Source organism: Mastigoproctus giganteus, chromosome 7 (assembly GCF_048544385.1).
Source record: "Mastigoproctus giganteus isolate SK-2022 chromosome 7, ASM4854438v1, whole genome shotgun sequence".
In the NCBI taxonomy this organism is placed as follows: domain Eukaryota; kingdom Metazoa; phylum Arthropoda; class Arachnida; order Uropygi; family Thelyphonidae; genus Mastigoproctus; species Mastigoproctus giganteus.
Window position 1 is genome coordinate 72,514,166 of NC_143581.1, and position 24,031 is coordinate 72,538,196.

At 38.2% G+C, this 24,031-nt stretch overlaps 1 protein-coding gene across 1 annotated transcript in view; it reads left to right on the plus strand.

Annotated features, from left to right (window-relative positions):
• LOC150082989 (meiotic recombination protein DMC1 homolog) overlaps positions 1-24,031 on the plus strand; it is a 242,351-nt gene that overhangs the window by 91,308 nt on the left and 127,012 nt on the right. The window contains exon 7 of the mRNA XM_090378343.1: positions 12,038-12,110. Coding sequence (XP_090234469.1) covers positions 12,038-12,110 — 73 coding nt within the window. The remainder of the gene's footprint in view (positions 1-12,037; positions 12,111-24,031) is intronic.

Genomic DNA, 24,031 nt, shown 5'->3' on the forward strand with positions numbered 1-24,031 from the left:
TGGTGAGAGGATGTGATGATGGCCCTTTTACCCCAAAAGTATCAATAGGTCTTTCTGTTTCTGCAGGAAATTATTCACAGTGGGCTCTGTGTCTGCCTGTAAATAATTGCTTTTTGTTACTGAAAGCATTACTTTATTTTATCTAAGTATAATTTGACATTCAGAGTACTCCAGACAAACATTTCATGGCCAATAATGGAAATTTCTTAGGACTAGTAAAATTATTTGATGATCTAATGCACAAGCATTACAGTGTGTATCTGCAAATGGCTGTTGTGACTACCACTGCTGAAAAAAATACAGAAAAATTAGGCAACAGAGTATGTGAAAATATTCAGGAGAAGGAAAGAAAGCTGCATATTATTCCATTAATTTGGATTGTCTTGTTGCAGGTGTGCCTTTATTCATGTTATTAACTACCTTGCCAACCTATCTCTCATCTGCAGACTTAGAAAATAAGACTGATATGCTTTCATTTCAAATATCATTAATAAATATTGTAAACAGTAAAGATCTTATCATTGAACCTTAAGTGATTCCAATTATAACATTAGTCCAAGAAAAGCACTACCCACTTATAACTAAATGTGTTGCTATTACCAAAAGTAATCTCTCTCTCTCTCTCTCTCTCTCACACACACACACACACACACACACACACACACACACACACACACACACACACACACACACACACTGGCATGAACTTGTCTCTAATGCCAAACTGCTCCATTTTGCACAGCAGTTTTTCAATCTAAATATGTCACGTGAAAATTATTATTTGTATCCAGTTGCTTTGTCACTGTATCATTGTAGCTAATCAGATTGGTCAAACAGGTTCCACCCCCCCACCCATTACATGATTACTTAGTATCAGCTGAGTCTACAGTAATGTCAGAAATGTTGACAATAAAATTGCTGAATGGGAATTCCTGGTTAGAACAACTAATGCTGATATAATAGGACTAACAGAAACGTGGTGCCACCCAGAAAATGGTGATGCCGAGTTCCACTATGGTATGTATAATGTATTTAGCAAAGACAGGGAAGATAGAAGGGATGGAGGGATCATGCTTCTTATCAAAAGCAACCTGAGCAAGAAAAGAGATTTTGTTGAGTGTGAAGTCTTACGTCTACCAGCATAGAATCTGTCCAATCTGGTGTGAGTTAGTTGGAAGCAAAGGAACAATGAGAGTGGGAGTAATCTATCGACCAGAAGATTGTGAAAAATATGACGAGTCTTCACATGTAGATAGAATGAGCAAGCAAGCATGAATATTATGGGTGACTTTAATATGTCCCAGATTGATTGGAATAAGTGGAGTGAAACTCGCGATGGGGAAAAACTTTTTTAATAAACTAGATGATTATTATTTGTACCAGCATGTTAGAGAAAGTACTAGGGTCAAGAATGTTAATTATTCATTATTACTAACGAATCAGATGACACCACAGGGCTTAAAGTACAGTAACCACTGTTAGGAAGTGATTATGTAATCATCAGTTAAAAGATGAGGGAAGATGCTGCAGTAGTTAAAGGTAAAGGCACAGGTTTTAACTTAAGAAGAGAGGATTTGTATAGTTTAAGGCACTATATGTCATCTGTGAATTGGGTTGAGGGATGGTGAATACATTTAAATTATGGAATACTTTGAAAGCAAATATCGCAGAAGCCATGAATGCATACATATCTTTAAGAAAATACTGCAGGAGGAGAATGTTGAAATAGATGACTGCAGATCTGGCAGGTCAAATACAGCAGACAAAGACAGCATGGGACTGTTACATAGACAGCATGGAAAGAATGATGAAAAGTACTGAAGCATACAACAGGTATAGGTTGATCTGTATTATTACCACAAATAAGGCCAGGGAGGCCAAGGCTGCATATGAGAAAGCATTGGATGAATGGGGACAAGGAATTTTTAATGTATGCAAATACAACAAAGAAGAAAGCTGATCAGATCAGACCCTGGTGCACTGGGTGTGGGAAAATCTTAGATAACCCAGCTGATGTTGCTGATGAATTGATCAGGTACTTTGCATCAGTTTTTACTGATGAAAGACCCTTTTACACACAAACTATTTTACAGACTATTTTACACAAACTATTTCACAGACTATTTTACACACAAACCATCTCTAGATAGTGTTTCACACGATCTACTTACGACTAATTCTTTGTTTGTATATATCGTTAACTGGATTGTAGGTCATGAATATGTTCACCTGAATTGGTTCCTCAGTGACGAATGTTGTAATTAGAATGTATCCCATGGACTTCAGGGGAAGGGCTAAACAATGTTTGGGCAGAGAGGAGAGTCTACTGCAGCAACTATTTCAATCATTGGCAGTTTTGCTTTATGGTTTTTCACATTCCCTTGATATGTTTTTGTCAAAGAAAGAGTCTACTTGTGGCTAATTTTTTCTTTATATACTGCAAACAAGGTGGTTTGGTTGCAGCCTATAAATAATACATTTTATAATCTTTTTTATTATATATGTATCTGTGCTGTAATATTGCAAGATTGCATAAATATAAGTTTAGAAGGCCTGAATGAGTTATCGGAAAAAAATTAATTTTTTCAAGGGTACAGCTCTAAAACGGTGTTCGCAGGCCAGCCGCTAGTTAGTACACTGAACTGAACCTATTGGTAACTCTTTAGGAGACTTCCAGATCAGATAATGTATAATCTTGCTACCTCTACTCTGCCAGACAGTGACTGGAGGGAGTCCGAGTAGTGTTTATGCGGGGGGGGGCATTGTCGAGGCCACGTACATCAAGGATCTGGGTATATTCTTACCATGTGTATGCCATATCCAAAAATTTCAAATTTCATTACTTCATATAGCATGTCCCACCACTTTTTCTTACTATTGAATACACAATCAATTGTCAAACTAATAGAGTAAGCTTATCTGCAAAAAGATCTAAACCTCCCAAACACTTTCTAGTTCATTTCACAAATAGACGTGGTCTCAATTCTAATCTCAATGATGTCCATTTCCACTTGCAGTCTGCCAAACCCCATGTACTTTTTCTGACAGAATCTGTTATCGGTTGATTCAACTACTGCTCATCTCAGTTTCCAAAATTATTCGCAGTATGATTCCTTTCGCCTCAAAGGTGGTACTTGTGCATATGTCTGTTCTGATATTCACTGTCAGAGACCTGGTAATTTGGAATCTCCTCTTTTTGATCTTCTCTGGCTTAAAATCTCTCTACCTCATTCTGTCAAATTCATCTGTTGTGTCTACTGTTCTCCCAACTCCATTTGACTTCCTCTCTTTGCAACTTGACTTTCTCCAGTTCAACTTTCCTAACAGTGAGGTAATTTTCCTTGGTGATTTTAATGTTCACAACTCCAGCTGGCTTCCGTTTTCTAGTCACACTGACCCAGCTGGTCGAGATGCTGAGGCTTTTGCAATTACTAATGATTTGCACAGATTGTTCATTTACCTACAAGAATATCGGACAATCCTAACCATACAGCCAACACTCTTGATCTCTTTCTCACAAACAACCCTTCTAAGTACATGGTCGAAGTAAGTGTTCCTTTAGGCACCTCAGATCACAACTTGGTGATTGTCTCTTCTCCAATGGAGCCTTTATCTCGTACAAGCTCTATCAGATAAAGCCAGTAATCCGACACTGGCAGTCTAGTCTGCACAGGAACCGCAGAGAGGAAGTTGTTCTAGCTCGCCTCCACATAGGACACAGTCATCTTACACATGCATTTCTGCTGAGGGCAGATGACTGTCCTATGTGTGAGAACTATGGCACCATTTTAAGTATTCATCACATTTTAACCTAGTGTCCACGTTTTAGACCCGAACGTGATTTATATTTTACCGTGTTTAGTCATCTGGCTGAGCCTTACACACTCAGTCAGATTTTATCCGACAATGACCATGTGTCTGCTGTTTTTAGCTATTTAAAATCAGTAAACGTTTTTACTCGTATTTAAAATTTACCTTTTATTGTTATTTCTTTGTTGATATATGTTTTATACCTTTTATACCTATATTATTATATATCTTGACATGGTCGCCTAACTAATTACGTCACTGAATGCTTAATCTTTATATATAACCTCGCTTTGGTGCATTATAGCCTTAGTTGCTAATGTGCCAATAAAATCCAAACTGAAACATTAATCTCTTGGCTATTCCCAACCTCGTGTTGGTTGGCATTACAAGGATGCAAAATGGGATGACCCGCAAGATTTCTTTTCTTCTTTTCCTTAGTCGGACTACTGTTTCAAAACTTCTGATGTCAACATTTACTCAGATTGTGTCAGTGAAATTATTCCTGTAGGAATGGAATCCTTTATCCCACACTCCACTTTAAAATCTCGTCCTTTATCTAAATCTTGGTTTTCCAATAAATGTGCTAAGGCGGTTCAGGAGAAGAATGTTGTATATCATAATTGGCTTGTTTTCAATTCTTCAGTTTCATTTTCTGTCTAAACCAAAGCTCGCAATAATTATAAAGCAGTTATTAATCAGTCCAAACTAGATTTTGAACAGGCTAATAGTAGAAAACTTTCTTCTATCCCTAATGGTAGCCGAGCATTCTGGTCTCTTGCCAAAGCTATTGGCCACAACTTTTGCCCATCTCTGTCAAAACCAGATGATTCTGTTGCACTTTGGCAAGGATACAACTGATCTGCTAGCATCCCATTTTTCTTCCAACTCATGTATTATTGATCTTGGTAAAACACCTCCCACCATTCTCAACATGCTCCATTCAATGCCTCCTGTGGTCTTCCGCCAAAATGATGTCAGAAGGATTTTGACAAATCTTGATGCTAAGAAAGCTACAGGTCCTGATGCTATTTCTCCTCTTGTTCTTAAAAAACCTGTGCTCCTGAACTTACTCCTGTTCTTTGCTGCCTTTTTTCACTTTCATATTCCAAAGGAGTTTTTTCTTCTGCTTGGAAATTTGCTCATATCCAACCAGTTCCTAAAAAGGGTGACAAATCCCTCCCATCCAGTTATTTTCCATTGCAATTACTGCTACTCTTTCTAAAGTAATGGAGAAATCAATTAACCGCCAACTCTTAAACTACCTAGAAACCTTCCGTCTGATCAACGATCACCAGTATGGATTCCATCAGTGTCGATCCACTGGTGATATTCTGGTTTATGTTACTCATTTATGGACAAATTCAATGGAAAAAGTTCGGTGAAACACAAGCAGTTGCTCTTGACATCTCAAAGGCTTTCAATCGTGTTTGGCCTAAAGGTCTTCTAAACAAGCTTCCATCTTACAGTTTGCCAACTGTTTTTTTTATAATTAGTTATCCAGTTTTCTCTCTGATCGCTCACTGAGGGTGATGGTAGATGGCTCTCTGTCTTCTAACTTCTCCACTAATGCTTGTGTCCCCCAAGGTTCACTTCTTTCCCCCTTGTATATTAATGACCTTCTTCCATTGACTGGCAGTCCTATCCATAGTTTTGCCGATGATAGCACATTGCATTCCACTCTCCATTTTGAAAAACTTTGCCCTGCTCAATCAGCTTAGACTTCTTGAATATCCGCTAACAATTCCTTACATTCCGATCTCCAGGTAATTCTCCAGTGGGGGCAAAGACAACTTAGTTGATTTCAATCCTTCCAAATCTCAGGCTTGTCTTATATCTCACAAAAAGGATTCTTCTGCTCCTATGCTTATCTTTGGTGACACGCTGATATCTAGGCAAGTTGATATATCTCTTTTGGGATTACCATGACTTCTAATCTCTCTTGGCACAAGCACATTACAAATATTGCTTCCCCTGCATCTAAAAAACTTGGTTTTCTCTTTCGCTCTCGGCATTACTTTTCTTCCAAACAGCTGTTCACTCTGTACAAATCACAAATCCGCCCTACCCTGGAATATTGTTTCCACATCTGGGGCAGTGACCACAAAACCTCTCTCAGGCTTCTAGATTCCATTCAGAAGAGGGCAGTTAGGTTAATTAATGACTTATATTTAACAGAGTCTCTTCACTCGCTGTCTCATAGACGTACTGTTTCTGCTGCATGCCTTTTCTACAGATACTTCCATGGGCACTGTTCTTCTGAATTGGCTTCTATAATTCCCGCTCTCTTTTTCAAAACAGTCCGAAGGTGTGCCGCCACCAGCCAACATTCATTCATTTGCTGTCCAACTTCAAACTCACAGAACCAACTTTTCATCTTCCTCGTTTATTCATTCAACTGCTGTTTTCTGGAACAACCTTCCTTCCTATGCCTTTCCTGAAAATTACAGTCTATAGAAGTTCAAGTCTAATGCCAGCAAATATCTTCTCTCGTCTTCTCAACCTCCAACCCAAGAATGGTACTAAGTACACTATAGTTTGTAATACCTCTTGTGTTTGGGATTTTCATTAAAAAAAAAAAAAAAAATTTCCTTTTTACTTTCCCACTTTCAATAGCCAAGTACTTCTATTGTCCTCATAATTGCACGGAAGGTTAACTTCTTGAAAATAGCTAGCTTTGGAAAATTTGCCAGTCATAAGAAGGCACATAGTTTTTTACTGCCATCTGCATTGCAATTGTTTGTTTGCTTAATTTTCCACCATTACAAGACTCTCTTGAAACAACAAATGTTTTGTTTGGCAGAAAATTATATAATAAACCCATCTCATCAAGATTAAAAATATTCTTTACCTCATATTTTTCAGACATGGACTTTACAGACAGCAGACAGAACTCAAGTGGTCTGTCGGCTTTTCTTTGTCAGTTGATCTAGACTTCCCACATACATTTTGCAAAATCAAGTTATTTCTGCACTTAATTCTTTGGATTCAACCACTTCTGCATTTCAAGTTACTAATTCCATGTTGCTGAGCTAGATAATTATCCTTTTCTTATAAAATTGAACTTGGTATTGGCAAATTTGATGGTTGCATTTGTTGGTACTACTCAAAATTTTGTTTCAAGCTCATGTTTTGCACCATGAATTCATTTCCTGTTTTTTATCACTGCTCCGGTTTTTTTCAGTTTTTGAGTATTGAAAATAAAGTAGGTATGTTGTATTCCTTTGCAATGTCTGTTTTGCTTCATTCCATCCTATCAGCCTCTTGTATAATTTTCAATTTACATTTTCAGAACATAGTTTTTTTTCACCACACTGCTAGATTTAACACATGCAGACTTTCAGTTGACTTTAAAAAACAAGTTCGAAAAAGAAAGCTCTGATAAAAATGGCACAAAATAGACCATAAGTATAATGAAAGGCTATGATAAAAATGGCACAAAATAGACCATAAGTATAATGAAAGGCTTTGATAAAAATGGCACAAAATAGACCATAAGTATAATGAAAGGCTTTGAACCTGGTTTAACAATTGCAAACTGACTCTAATGATGTTTTTAGAGCATATTTATATGTAGCTAGTTTTGTTTACTAGCTTTTTTTTTTACATAAAAGTAAATTCTAACAAAACAGTGCTATAATTCAGAAAACATGTAATAATAGGGGCAGTGATATGACAGCTGTGCAGAGCTTTGTATTTCATCATCATCATCAGCTATTTTCAATCCACTGCGGGATGAAGGCCTCTCCAGCAACTTTCCAGTTCCTTCTGTTTTGAGCACTGGCCATACATTTACTACCCAAAAACTCATGAATTTCATCTATCCATCTCCGCCTTTGTCTTCCAGGTTTTCTTCTAGCTCCTCTTGGATACCATTCTGTTATTTTCTTAGTCCATCTGTCATCATGTCTTCGAGCTATGTGTCCTGCCCAAGACCATTTTAGTTCTTTAGTTTTGATAAGAATGTCCTTTACTTGAGTTTGCTGCCTAATCCATGTGTTTCTCTTCTTATCTAACAGTCTGATTCCCAATATAATTCGTTCCATTCTTCGCTGTGTAGTTCTCAGCTTCTCTTCCATTCTTTTGGCGAGTGCCCAAGTTTCACTTCCATAAGTCATGGTGGGGAGTATACATTGATTCATATTTTACGTTTCAGACAAACTGGGATATTGCTCTTCAGTATGTGACTATATTTCCTGAATGCTATCCATCCAAAATTTGTTCTTCTCTTGACTTCCAGCCATTTATCATTATTACAGCTAATAACTTGTCCCAGATAAGTATATGACTCCACCTTTTCAATTACTGCTCCTTCAATCATTATTTCCCTTTCTGTGGCAAACTTGTTCATCATTACTTTTGTTTTAGCCATATTCATCTTTAGTCCAAAATCCTTACTAACTGTGCATAACTGATTGAGATTTTCCTCTAATTCTTTGGGATCGTGGCTTATGACCACAATGTCATCTGCAAATCGTAAATGGTTTAGGTACTCTCCATTCACATTGACTCCTTTCTGCGACCAGTCTAATCTTCTGAAAGCTTCCTCAAGGGCAGCAGTAAACAGCTTCGGAGATATTGTGTCTCCTTGTCGAACTCCTTTCTCTATTTTAAATTTCCTACTGTCTTTGTCTAGTCTAATAAAGGAGGTAGCACTCTCATATATTTTCTTCAAAATCATAATATATGGGCCCGAAACATTGCCTTATGCTGTATGGAGTCAAATGCCTTTTCATAATCCACAAATGCCAGGCATAGTGGTGTTTTTTATTCATTTGCTTTCTCCATTAGCTATGCAAAGCTGTGCAAAGCATTACAAAGCATTCAAGCTTTTACATAGAAAAGCCTATGCTTTTGCACGAGAATGATATGTGTTTTGTATAAATGAGTATTTTGCATAAACAGAGTTTACAATAACAAGATTCTACTGTACATGCAAAATATTTTAGTTTTTGTTTAGCAACCTGAACAGGATCATCAATAATTGTGCCATTTATATCTAGCAGGCCCATGTTGTTTGTCCCTTTCCTTCTAGTGTTAGCATAAACAAAGAATCCTTTGCTACTTTTCTTTGCATTTTTAACAAGGGATTTCCCTTAATCTGCCTTATCTTGTCTAATCCCCCATAGTGACCTGATTGCAAAATAGTATGTGCTTGCTGTAAGATTCCATGTTCCCTGCTAATTTATATGCATCCCATGCATTCTTCTTTTTTTTTTCTTCTTCTTCTTCTTCTTCTTCTTCTCTGCCACAGGTTACATTAGTACATCTGATATCCATTTATGTCTAAATCTCTGACAGTATCTCTTAATTGGTTTAAAAAAGCCTGGTAGCTTTTACAATCACATTATTGAACATTTAATTTTCTGTTGGTAACTTCATCAGTTCACCCCACTGCATAGATTTTAAAAAATCTCTGAAATCTTACCTACACTTTAATTTTCATAAAGCTATTAATATAATATTAACAACCATAAAAAGCTGTGTTCACATCAGTTCAGCCTTAATCAAATCATTAACTAACTAACCCACTGGGTTCCTCGACCACTTTTCTTGTTCCTTCTTGCCCCTTTTGTTTGGGTATGTATATATGTACATATTGACACCTAGTCACTACTGTTTTCTATGGTGGAAAACATGTATCTATGATTGTTAGTTGCAGGATGTTTATATATGTATAATGGACACTAGCCATATCTTCTGGGTGTCTGCCATTTTTTTTTTTTTTTTTTTTTTATAGGTATATCATCTTTGTAATGTGATTTTTCACACAATTTGGGCCCTGCACTTACTGGGCACCAGTCTAAATTATTTCTTATTAATTTTTGACAGGTTGCTAGTATAGGTATGATCATTGGGTGAATTCACATTTAGTTAGTCTTAATCATCCATTTTGCTTTATTTCCCTTCTTGTACGATTAGTTAGTTAATCATCCATTTCACTTTATTTCTTTTGTTATTACATATTTTATCTTCATTGGTAACAAATGAGATATTATGTTAATCCATAGTTACCGTTCTTTAGCTTCCCACTGCCTTCTACCTACTACTCTTATATATGTGTCCAGGGCCATTACTAGCGTGGATGGGAAACCTTGCTCCCCTGGATAACCTGAGCTCCAACTGTATATTCTTCAGTCATATTATATCATTAACTAACTTAATTAATCATTAACTAACTTAATTGCCTAAAACTATCATTTTTCCACATTCTGGTCTATTAGTGTAATACGAGGGCAGGAATGTCTGTTTATATCCTAATTACCTACTTAGTTTCGCCTCTAGTTATCTAAACTGCTATACTATTGCTTATAAACAGGTTTTATATACAAAAATCTGTATGCAAAAAATTATTTTGATATCATATACTAGGATTTCAGGAAAGCTTTTGACACTGTTGCATATGGAAGACTACTGTACAAATTGGAGCAGAATGGCATTAAGGATAAGTTGCTACAATGGATAAAAGGATGGTTGAATGGGAGAAGATAGAGGGTGATAATCAATGGGTGCTGTTCTTTGTGGACTAATATTATTAGTGGAGTCCCACAAGGTTCGGTGTTGGGTCCACTGTTGTTTTGTATATTTATCAATGATATTGATGAAAGTATATCAGGCTTAGTGTCAAAGTTTGCAGATGATACAAAGGTTGGCAGGGTTGTTAATGACAGTAATGGCAGTGTGCTACTGCAACAGGATCTAGAAAATTTGGGCAGATGGGCTGAGAAGTGGCAACTGAAGTTTAACATAGACAAATGCAAAGTACTGCATATAGGTAGAAGTAAACCCAGATAAACATACCAACTGTGTGGTACTACACTTAAGGTGGTAGAAAATGAAAAAGACCTGGGAGTAATTGTGCAGTCAGATATGAAGTTTTCTGAGCAATGCAGACAGGCTGCCAGAGCAGTCATGAGGTTTTGTCAATGATATACAGGAATTTTTCTAGCAGGGAAAAGGAGGTGATTGTCCCTCTGTATAAGGCAATGATCAGGCTAAACCTTGAGTACTGCGTACAGGTCTAGGGGCCTCATTTCAGGAAGGATGTAGATTTGCTTGAACGTGTAGAGAAGGGCAACAAGATTGGTGAGGGGAATGAAGGGATCCTCTTACCAAGAGAGGATTAAGTTCTGCAAATTGCAGCGTCTAAAGACTAGGCACCTGCGAGATGATCTGATCGAGGTCTATAAGGCCTTGAATGAGTATGCTGAATTCTGATGGGATTCTTCCATTTGTTAAGATTGCAAACCTAAGGGGGCATAAATTCAAATTGAGGAAAGACAGATGTAGAATAGACGTGTGGAAATTTGCCTTTAGCCAGCGGATGGTTAATTGCTGGAACAAACTTCCATCTGTTGTTGTGGAAGATGATAGGTTAAATAAATTTAAGGAGGAACTGGACAAACATTTAGAGGGAATTGTTTTGTAATTTTTTTTTTGGCTGATGCTGCATAAGCTCATATACTTGCTTTCTTGCATCACATGCCACTACTACTATATTTATATGCATTTCTGCCATTAGCCTTCATTTACTCTCAACAGTGGTTCTTGTTTTAGTTTCTTTGTTCATTTTTGTTTTAACTTTTGTTTTAACTTTAATTTCATTGTTCATTTACATTTATAACTATTTTCAGGTCCTCTATCATGTCAACATTAAATTACATGCTGGCAGTCTTTATATCCTCCCTTATAGCTTAAAATTTTACATTATTTCATATAATTCTCCCCCACCCCCAAAATACAGGTTTTTTAAATATAATATTTTAAACAAATACCATGTTTTTATTAAACAGATTTTTAATCAATAAAGTAATGGAATCCAGTATTTTGATGTAATTCTATTTTGCCACGGCATATACCTTATGTTAGAAACAGAGAACACTATATTGTTGTCTTGTCGGGCAATTCTAGTGATTGACACTTGAAAAGACACCAGGATTGTGCAATATACAACAATATAATCATATATATATATATATATGTATCTGATATTATAATAATATTGACTTAGATCTTTATATATGTATTAACTTCATTTTCCTACCTTTCCTTTCTCTCTTCTTATGAGTATACACATGAAGTATACACTTCATATGTTTACTTCATGTGTATAATTATATAGAATATTTGTGTATAATTATACAGAATTATACATTTCATGTGTATACAATTATACACATGAAGTGTATAATTGTATAGATTACTTTACTAATCAAATGTATTTTTACAGTGACTTGTCAGCTTCCAGGTATAAAAGGATATTCAGGAGGAAAAGCTATTTTTATGGATACAGAAAACACCTTGTATCCTTTTTTTTTAAGTCATTATCTATTGCTTAATTCCTTACATATCATTCCCAAGTCTGGCTTAAATATTTTCAAATCTGTGTGCCCTTAGTTTGTGTCCTCATAATTTACAGTTTTACAAATCTCAAATTTAAAAATAAGTAATAAAAAGGGGAAATAATGGATTGAGTAGTTAAACAGTCTAATTAACATACATATTTGTGGTGAATAGTATTAGCATTAGCATTAGCATTAGTAGAGGCATATGATGCAAGAAAGCAAGCTTATTCAGCATCAGCCAAAAAAAAACAAAAACACACACCACTCCCATTTCACCCCTCCATTCGTTCGAAATACCTGTCCAGTTGAGCTTTAAATTTGTTTAGGCTATCAACTTCAACAACAAGTGATGGAAGTCGGTTCCACCAACCAACCATCCGCTGGCCAAAGGCAAATTTCCGCACATCTATCCGACATCCGTCCTTCCTCAATTTGAATTTATGCCCTCTGAGGTGATTATTCTGAGCAAGATGAAGAATCCCATTGGCATTGAGCATGCTCAAACCATTCAAAGCCTTATACACCTCTATTAGATCACCTCGCCGGTGCCTAGTCTCCAGACTCTGTAATTTGCAAAACTTAAGCCTTTCTTCTTAAGAGCAACCCTTTGTTCCATTCACTAATCTTGTTGCCCTTCTCTGTACCCGTTCCAGCAGCTCTACATCCTTCTTGAAATGAGGCCTCCAGACCTGTATACAGTAATCAAGATGTGGCCTAACCATTGCATTATACAAGGGAATAATCACCTCCTTATCCCTGCTAGAAAAATTCCTGTATATCATTGACAAGACACCATGAGCTACTCTTGCAGCTCGTCTGCACTGCTCAGAGAACTTCATATTTGCCTGCACAATTACCCCCAGGTCCTTTTCATTCTCCACCACTGTCAGTGTAGTACCGCAGAGTTGATACGTTGCTCTGGGGTTGCTGTTTCCCATATGTAGTACTTTACATTTGTCAATGTTAAACTTCATTTGCCACCTCTCAGCCCATCTGTTCAACCTTTCCAGATCCTGTTGCAGCAGCATAGTGTCAGTAGTGTCCTTGACAACCCTGTTGACAACCCAGATCCTGTTGCAGCAGCATAGCGTCAGTAGTGTCCTTAACCACCCTGCCAACCTTTGTATCATCTGCAAACTTGGACATTAAACTTGATATCCCATCATCAATATCATTCATAAACACCGAAAACAACAACGGACCCAACACTGAGCCCTGAGGAACTCCACTAATAACATTAGTCCACGTTGAGCAGTGTCCATTGATTACCACTCTGTCCTCTGCCACTCAACCATCCCCTTATCCATAGCAGCAATTTGCCTCTGATGCCACACTGCTCCAATTTGTGCAGCAGTCTTCCATGTGCAACAGTATCAAAAGCCTTTCTAAGATCCAAATATATAATATCAAAGTTATTCCCTGCATCCAGTTCTTTTGTGACTACATCATAGTATCCAATCAAATTGGTCAGGCAAGACCTGCCCTTAACAAAACCATGCTGCGTCTGAGCTATAACTGAATTCTTGTCTAGATGATCCTGCAGTGCTTCTTTAACCAGTGCCTCCATTAATTTACCTGGAACAGAAGTTAAACTAACAGGTCTATAATTACTTGTGTCAGCCTTTGATCCTCCTTTGTGAATTATGGTTACATTTGCACATCTCCAGTCTATGGGTACCTCCCCTGAGTCCAAAGAAGCTCTCATAATTATGGCTAGGGGTTTGCTTACTTCCTTTGCTGCCTCCTTTAATATAACTGGATAGATCCCATCCACCCCAGGTGCCTTTTTTATGTTTATCCTCAACAATCTCTCCTCCACTTTCCTCTCAGTTATTACAAAATCGTCCAGCTCACTGCCAATGTTTACTTTACCTACATCATTCTCCTTCCTGAATAACTCCTCATGCGTGAATGTAGATGCAGAATACTCGTTTAGATTGTTAGCCACCTGAGCAGGATCCTCAACTGTTGAACCATCAATATCCAGTGGACCAATCTGATTCATCCCTTTCCTTCTTGAGTTTAAATATGTAAAGAACTCTTTTCTGTTTTTCTTTGCATCCTTTGCCAAGGATTTTTCGTAGTCTGCCTTTGCCTGCCTAATCTCCTTTGTGACTTGGTTACAGACCAACTTATATCTATCATAGGCTTCCATGTCACCCATTAATTTGTATGTATCCCATGCATTTTTCTTCTCTGCCACATGTCTCATTAGTTCATCTGACAACCATTTAGGCCTAAACCTTGAACAATATTTCTTAGTTGGTATGTAAAGCCTGGTAGCCTCCAAGATTAGTTCCTTGAATTCTTCCCATTTTGAGTTTGCTGTTGGTAACATCATCAGTTGGTCCCACTGTATAGAATTTAAATACTGTCTCAGACCATCATAGTCGCCTTTACGAAAACAAAAACCCTTCCCTTTACCTCTGATGGTAGTTACCTCCTTGAGTAAATCCCACTTCAACACACTGTGATCACTGCCACCTAGTGGTTCATTTATCTGCAGATTTTTAATGCATGAAGAATCACTACTGATAATCAGATCAAGAGTATTGCTCCCTCTTGTTGCCTCACGAACATGCTGATGTAGAAAACAATCATCCAATAAATCCACAAAAGCCTTGCTAGTGTGCGAGTGACCAACCCACAAATTCCAGTCAATATCTGGGAAATTAAAATCCCCCATTATAAGACTCTCTGATTTACTGGCCCACTCTATTTCCCTGTACAATATCTTATTATACTCATCAGAGTCATTAGGCCTATAGCACACTCCTACTCTCAATTTTGATTTCCCTATGCTTATGTCACACCAAACTGACTCGACACTGCCCTGTCCATCGATGTCGACTGGCTTCACTACCTTGGATTTTATGTGTTTCTTAACTAATAGCATAACCCCTCCTCCCCTCCTGTCCTGTCTATCCTTTCTATACACATTGTATTCCCCAAATTCCAGTTCCGCATTACTTATATCTGTGTGACACCACGTCTCTGATATCCCAACAATATCTGCCTTTGATGTTTTGAGCAATACCTCAAATTCATCAAATTTATTTACCAAACTCCTAGCATTGGTGTACACGCAGGTATACATGCACCTGTTTCTATTCTTAGCTACCCTAACACAACCCATGTGTTTACTTGTACCGCAATGACTCCCAGCAGTCTCTGAAATATCCTGCATCTTGTTTTTCAGGCTTCTGCTCATTTCAATAGAAGCAGTGCAAGAATCACTTCCACCTCTGCCAGTGGCTTCTGTTAATCTATTAGTTCTTGTATCCCCCCCAACTAGCAGTTTTCCGACCCACCTAACATTGCCTCGACAGCATCAGCAAAAATTCTTGCACCCTTTCTATTTAAGTGTATCCCATCCCTGTAGAAGCAATCTCTCCTGTTAACAAGTACAGTCCAGGCTTAAAAAAATTCTACCCCTTGAGCCTTGCACAATCTCTCCAGGGCCGAATTGATCGACAAGGCTCTCATCATATACTCCCTCCTATCGTGTCTGGGCAGAATTGCAGACACTTTCAAATTCAACCCTAATTCACGGCTTTTTTTCAACAGTGACCTGTACTTGCTAAGTAATTCCGCCGGTTCCTACTCTTAATATCATTAGTGCCAACGTGTACAACTATATCACCTTTTGTGCCCTTAAAAGATGATATCCTCTCTACAACATCATCAACCTTTGCCCCTGGCAGACATACCCTGGTCCTATTCCACCTATACTTTTTACAAAGCATGTTCCCGTTTCCCTGATAATAGAGTCACCAACAACTACTAGTTCCTGTGGGACCAGCGCATTCTGCCTAGGGGGCTGCCTCTGTGTTGCCTGATGACCAAGTGCAAGCTCTGGCGTTGATGTGGGCAGCTGAGAGCTTGATGGGCCCTCAATTTATTTCCTTCGAGGGCATCCACCCTGTCCTTCAAGCTCTCATAAAGGCCCATAACAACGCAGAGTTGTCGCCTGATTTCCTTGCACTCCTTACATCGTGCACACACAAAGACATCCCCCTTGGCAGTATCATGTCCCGTACCCGACTGCTCCGCAAACATCAAGCAAGCAGTGCATTTTAAAAGACTGTGATTCAGAGGGCAACTGCCCCCCTCAGTTCTGCCCTGAACCACAGCACTCCCATTAGCTTGAGCCTTTTGCTTTGCTGCTCTGGTCAAAATAGTGTACATTAACAGAAAAGAACTTAAACACTAAAATATTATTATAAGTAAATACAGAATAAAGTTCATCATAATAAAGTGAATTTTTTGTGCTGGCATATAGCGCATTCCAAAATAAGATTATAAAAAAATACTTCAGTGTCACATGTTCATTTGATCTGTTTCAGCAGTAAAGCTTAATTTTTGCTACTTTATTATTATTATTTATTTTTTTTATTTTTTTCACTTTATATTCTGGGACAGCCACAAGCTCAGAACAGTGTACAAGGTCTCCATCTTGTACAAGAAAATAACGATATTTATGTGGTATCATATGGATTTTAAATCATGGTATGAGTAACTCTGTACTTGCATGCTTCAGACAAGAAGTCTAAAAAAAAAGTTGCACAAACTGAAGTACATTGCAGCTCATATCAACCCTTATTCTAATGTGCATATTTCTTTGTGGAACAAAGCAGTTTCATAAATTTTATACAGTATTATTAAACAGCAGTAATTTTGAGGAAAATAAAACTTTCAGCATTCTTTACAAATTATTAAATAAAACCTTCAACCTCAGTTCTTATTAGATTTTTGTTAATTGTAATGCTCTTATTACATAACAAAATATATTAAGAATTAAGTTTTTCTACTTGCTTTCGTAGTTCTGAGTTCTTATGGCATGTGTAAAAGAGAAAGTAGCATTTCTTTCCATAACTTTATTTCTGTTCTAATATGCAAAGAAAGATTTATTTTGTTTCTATAGTTGCATTTGGCTTGCTTCTCTCCTGTGTTTATTTAATCCTGTGCTTAATTTCTGCAGCATACTCCTTTCCTACTTATTGTTTTATGATAGAGAAAATAGGTAGCATTTGCAGATATTAAGAATGATGTCCTTTTTTAAATCAGAATTATCAGAGGAAATTCAGGTTTTATGGTTTTCTTTTTCTGAAATATTGTCTTTTTAATTGGAATCAAGGCCAGCCAAATAGGAACAGATTTTTTAAATATAATATTTCAAACAAATACCATGTTTTTATTAAACAGATTTTTAATCAACAAAGTAATGGAACCCAGATACGCTGTCATTGAATATTATTATTATTATTATTAGCCATATGGTGCAAGGGAGCCTGAGGCGTATGCTGCGCCAGCCAAAAAAAAATTCCAAAGTTGCCCTAAGAGAGAGAGAGAGAGAGAGAGAGAGAGAGAGAGAGAGAGAGAGAGAGAGAGAATGTCAGAAATGAGCATTGGTCTTATTGATGTTCCTTCCTCACATGGTGATGCCAACCTATAGTGCATCTTCTCAAACTGTTCAGTAAAAGAAACCCTGGTCATAACTGATAGCTTCCCTCCCATCCGATCACTGCCATAATATCACTGCAGGTATCTAAGAATGAACATATGCCAGTACAAGCTACAAACACTGTCAAGAGAGTATACAATCCAAAATACATCAACATTGAAAAAGTTACTACCCTTTTCCAACTTTACCCATGGAACATATGGCAGAGCTTAACATCAGTGAGGCTGCCTACTGGCTTTTGAGATGGATGGGATTCATTGCAAGGTCTGCAATGTCCAAAGCATGCATCCTTTGTCTCCACTCAAAGCCATGGTGGAATGACCTCCTGACAAAGGCTTTTAAGGAAGAACAGGCAGCCCATGTCTCCTACAAGAAGTCACCTTCATATGCCAAATTTTTCAAAGCAAGGATGGATTTCCAGAAGAGAAAACAATCAGCTATTGACAATTTAATGAACTGCCAGCTATCCAGGAGAAAACGTGTGAGCACATGCTGCATTTTAAGAGAGATAACTGCGAATCTGAAGTATTTCCTTCGAATGAAGCACTTAACATTTCTTCACCTGCTAGTAATATTGAAATTTCTGAAGAAAACAAAAAAGAAAAAAAATAAAAAAATTACAAATTCACTACCTGACAAGTTCACCACAGGAATTGATGCAATACCTCTTTTTAGTCTCAAAATTGCTTCCTATTTCATCAGTAGAGAGCTCACCTACCTCTACAACAAAGTACTCAAACAGGCACAGGTGCCTGCAAGCTGATTGATTTACAAAGTCGTGGCAGTTCCAAAGAAGCCTCATGCGAAAACACTGGCAGACTTCAGGCCAATATCAATCACCTCTCCCTTCCTGAAATATACCATGTTTTGACTGAGAAATGCATCTATAATGATGTTGCACATGCAGTCTTTGCACATAGGCCTGAACATACCTATTATGTCAATGCCAAATAGATCTACAATAACCTGTCTACAGTGCTTACTGCAGAAAATACTTCATTCCTGGAATGACAATGAAGATCTCCACACCATATTTCTGGACATGAAATCTGCATTTGACTCAGTCCAAATGACACCCCTTCTTGCCTTACTCAAAAGATTCTACCCAAAAGATTCTGGGTCATGAGCAATATACTCGAGCTCCTTAAAAATCTTCTATCTAGGAGAATGCTTCACTTCACAAGTAATAACAGTATAGTCTATAAAAGTGTGGATGTGAGTATCCCACAAGGTGGTTTCTCTCTCAGCCCTGCTATTTGCAGCAATATTCGTTCCACTTAGTGATCAATTTCAGTGTTCTTATCATATGCTATTTGCCATGCAAATGCCATGTTGGTGATTCACTAGTAAGACAAACCTCCTTGAAAACTATAAACAGCTACATTAATACAATCTGTGAGTATGCCAAATTTTTTGGCCTGTCAGTTAATCTAAAGGAGTCAAACTATCTCATCTTTATGCCAAGTCGGATGATGTCCACTGATACTGCAACATCCCTACTTCTGAAATTAGCAGGAAGTGTGCTAGCTTCCACAGACAATGTCAAATTCCTAGGATTAATCCTTGATGTGAACCTCACTTATAAACAACAAATCAAGCTAATTATTCCAAAGCCTTGTGAGCCTTCTAGGGAATGAAAATAGATTGGTGCAAAACTCACAATAAACAAATAATCAGAAAATACCTTGCAACGTACTTTAGTATTGTGTTCTCTTATGCCATGGAGGTTTGGTCTGCCACACCTTCCACTAGCTTCAACAAACTGTGGGATCTATAATTCTGGGTGCTGAGGTGGGTCAACTTTCGGCCTCACCAGGTCTACATGACTTCCAAATCTGCACTCTGCTCCCTTCAATACACGCCAACAGTCCACAGAGCCCATGTGCTAAAAATAAAGGCATTCCTTAACCTGTGCTCATCTAAACATGATTATCTGAACATCTGGAACATGGTTGGCTAGCATTTGCTGGGAAGACACCTCTGCATACCCTCTCTTTGTGCTCAAGGATCTGGGTACAAAGTTATTACTGTGTTGGTCAAGATTTTTGTAGCTCCTGCAAATGCTAAGTTTTTATATATATTTAGTCATTTTATTGACTTAATTGTTATACTAAATTATTTTCTATATGTAGCTTTAGAGTCCTAGTCAAGCTCCTTGGTTTCTTTGAATTTAGACAGCGATTTTGAAAGTTAATACTTGGTGTCCGTAGATCTTACCATTTGTAACTTGCTGCCATTGTTATACGATACAGAATAGTGTAGCGTAAATCCCGAACTTCATAGCGTAAGGTTTAACATAGCTGAGTGGTCAGAAGCGGGAGTGCAGTAGCACATGCTTCTTGAGTAGACCAGGTTTCAAGCCCCTGACTGCTAAATACAGTCGATCTGCTAACCCGCACTGGACCAGCATGGCAGATTATGGTCCATTTTCCTTAACATGAATTGTTGAGGAGGCTTCCATCCTGCAGTGGGTTGATAATGGCTGCAGTTTACCTTTTTTTTTTTTATTGATTAATCAGTAATCTTTATTAATCTTATTAAATTTCATTGTTAATTAAATTATACTTAAACAGAATCATGACCCAGACCAGATTAGCAAAGCAACGATCACAGAATAGCCAGAGTGCTGCAGCTGAGGGGTGAACCAAAGGGGGCAATCCTCCAACGCATCACTCTAAAAAAATGTGCAAAATGTGAAATTAGCATTAGCATTAGCATTAGTAGAGGCATACGATGCAAGAAAGCAAGCTTATTCAGCATCAGCCCAAAAAAAAAAAAAAAAAACCCTCTCCCATTTCACCCCTCCGTTCGTTCGAAATACCTGTCCAGTTGAGCTTTAAATTTGTTTAGGCTATCAACTTCAACAACAAGTGATGGAAGTCGGTTCCACCAACCAACCACCCGCTGGCCAAAGGCAAATTTCCGCACATCTATCCGACATCCGTCCTTCCTCAATTTGAATTTATGCCCTCTGAGGTGATTATTCTGAGAAAGATGAAGAATCCCATTGGCATTGAGCATGCTCAAACCATTCAAGGCCTTATACACCTCTATCAGATCACCTCGCCGGTGCCTAGTCTCCAGACTCTGTAATTTGCAAAACTTAAGCCTTTCTTCGTAAGAGCAACCCTTTGTTCCATTTACTAATCTTGTTGCCCTTCTCTGTACCCGTTCCAGCAGCTCTACATCCTTCTTGAAATGAGGCCTCCAGACCTGTATACAGTACTCAAGATGTGGCCTAACCATTGCCTTATACAAGGGAATAATCACCTCCTTATCCCTGCTAGAAAAATTCCTGTATATCATTGACAAGACACCATGAGCTACTCTTGCAGCTCGTCTGCACTGCTCAGAGAACTTCATATCTCCCTGCACAATTACCCCCAGGTCCTTTTCATTCTCCACCACTGTCAGTGTGGTACCGCAGAGTTGATACGTTGCTCTGGGGTTACTGTTTCCCATATGCAGTACTTTACATTTGTCAATGTTAAACTTCATTTGCCACCTCTCAGCCCATCTGTTCAACCTTTCCAGATACTGTTGCAGCAGCATAGCGTCAGTAGTGTCCTTGACGACCCTGCCAACCTTTGTATCATCTGCAAACTTGGACATTAAACTTGATATCCCATCATCAATATCATTCATAAACACCGAAAACAACAACGGACCCAACACTGAACCTTGAGGAACTCCACTAATAACATTAGTCCACGTTGAGCAGTGTCCATTGATTACCACTCTCTGTCTTCTGCCACTCAACCATCCCCTTATCCATAGCAGCAATTTGCCTCCAATGCCACACTGCTCCAATTTGTGCAGCAGTCTTCCATGTGCAACAGTATCAAAAGCCTTTCTAAGATCCAAATATATAATATCAAAGTTATTCCCTGCATCCAGTTCTTTTGTGACTACATCATAGTATCCAATCAAATTGGTCAGGCAAGACCTGCCCTTAACAAAACCATGCTGCGTCTGAGCTATAACTGAATTCTTGTCTAGATGATCCTGCAGTGCTTCTTTAACCAGTGCCTCCATTAATTTACCTGGAACAGAAGTTAAACTAACAGGTCTATAATTACTTGTGTCAGCCTTTGATCCTCCTTTGTGAATTGGGGTTACATTTGCACATCTCCAGTCTATGGGTACCTCCCCTGAGTCCAAAGAAGCTCTCATAATTATGGCTAGGGGTTTGCATACTTCCTTTGCTGCCTCCTTTAATATAACTGGATAGATCCCATCCACCCCAGGTGCCTTTTTTATGTTTATCCTCAACAATCTCTCCTCCACTTTCCTCTCAGTTATTATTAAATGTTTGCAGACCTGTCTAGAGCAGGACATGGATCTAGCCAAGGAGGATGTCTTTGTGTGTGTGCTAGGTGCAGAGACTGTGAAGAAATTAAGAGCCAACTCAGCATTCCAATGGGCATCTATGAGAGTTTGAGGTGTAGGGTAGATGCCCTCAAAGAAATTAATATGAGGAGCCCATCAAGCTCTTAACTGCCCAACTCGATGCCAGAGCTCACTCCAGTGCATCGGACAACATAGCGGCAATCTCCAAGGCAAAATATGCTGGTTCCACAGGAAGTAGTTATTGTTGGTGACTCTATTGTCACAGAGACGGGGAATATATTATGCAAAAAGCATAGGTGGAACAGGACCGGGGTATGTCTGCCATGGGCAAAAGTTGATGATGTTGTAGGGCAGATATCATCTTTTAAGGGCACAAAAGGTGATATTGTTGTACACATTGGTACTAATGACCTTAAGAGTAAGGTATCTACAGATTTACTTAACAAGTACAGATAAATGCTGAAAAAAAGTTGCGAGTTAGGGTTAAATTTGAAAGTGTCTACAATTCTGCCCAGACACGATCGGAGGGAGTATATGATGAGAGCCCTGTCGATCAGTTCGGCCCTGGAAAGATTGTGCAGGGCTCAAGGGGTAGAATTTTTTTCAGTATGATGTGTACTTGCTAACAGGATACACTTAAATAGAAAGGTTGCAAGAATATTTGCTGATGCTATCGAGGCAGTGTTAAGTGGGTCGGAAAACTGCTAGCTTGGGGGGATTCACATACTAAAAGATTAAGTATCGAACAAGTAAATACATGGGCTGTGTTAGGGTAAATAAAAGTAAGAACAGGTGCATGTACACCAATGCTAGAAGTATAGTAAATAAATTTGATGAATTTGAAATCCTGATCAAGGCATCAAAGGCAGATATTGGGATATCAGAGTCATGGTGTCACACAGATATAAGCAGTGCAGAATTGGAATGTTGAGTCTGTTTGGTGTGACATAAACACTGGGAAAGGGAAAATGAGATTAGGAGTGTGTTGTAGGCCTAATGACTCTGATGAGTACAGTGTACAAAGAAATAGAGTGGGCCAGAAAATCAGTGTCTCTTGTAATGGGGGATTTCAACTTTCCAGATATTAACGGGAACTTGTGGATTGGTCACTCACATGCTACCAAGACTTTTGTAGATTTATTGGAGGATTGTTTTCTACAGCAACATATTTGAGGGGAAACCAGAGGGAGTAATACTCTTGATCTGATTATCGGCAGTGATTATTCATGCATTAAGAATTTGCAGATAAAGGAACCACTAGGTGACAGTGATCACATTGTACAGATGTGGGATTTACTTCAAGATGTAACTGCCATCGAGGGTAAAAGGAAGGGTCTTTGTTTTCATAAAGGTGACTATAGTGGTCTCAGACAGTTTTTAAATTCTATACAGTGGGATCAACTGATGATGTTACCAACATTGAATTCTAAATGGGAAGCCTTCAGAGACTTAGTCTTGGATGCTGCTAGGCTTTTCATACCAATTAAGAAATACTGTTCCAGGTTCAGGCCAAAATGAATGTCAGATGAATTATTGAGGATTGTGGCAGAGAATAAAAATGCATGGGATGTACATAAATTATCAGGCGACATAAAGAAGATTACTGTAGATATAAGCTAGTCTGTGATAAAGTCACAAAGGAGGTTAGGCAGGCAAAGGCAGATTACAAGAAATGTTTAGCAAAGGATGCAAAGAAAAACAGCAAAGAATTCTTTATTTATGTAAAATCTAGAAGGAAGGGGATGAATCAGATTGGTCCAATTAACATAGATGGTTTGACTATTGATGATCCTGCCCAAGTAGCTGATAAACTGAATGAGTATATTACATTTACATTCACACATGAGGTTTTCTGTAAGGAAGGGGAGGACAGAAGTTTATCATACTCTAACGGGGAGCTAAGTGATTTTATTATAACCAAGAGCAAAGTGGAGGAGATATTGTTCAAGTTAAACATAAAAAAGGGACCTGGGACAGATGGAATCTATCCAGTTATGTTAAAAGAGGCAGCAAGGGAAGTAAGCAAACCCTTAGCCATAATTATGGGAGCATCCTTAGATTCAGG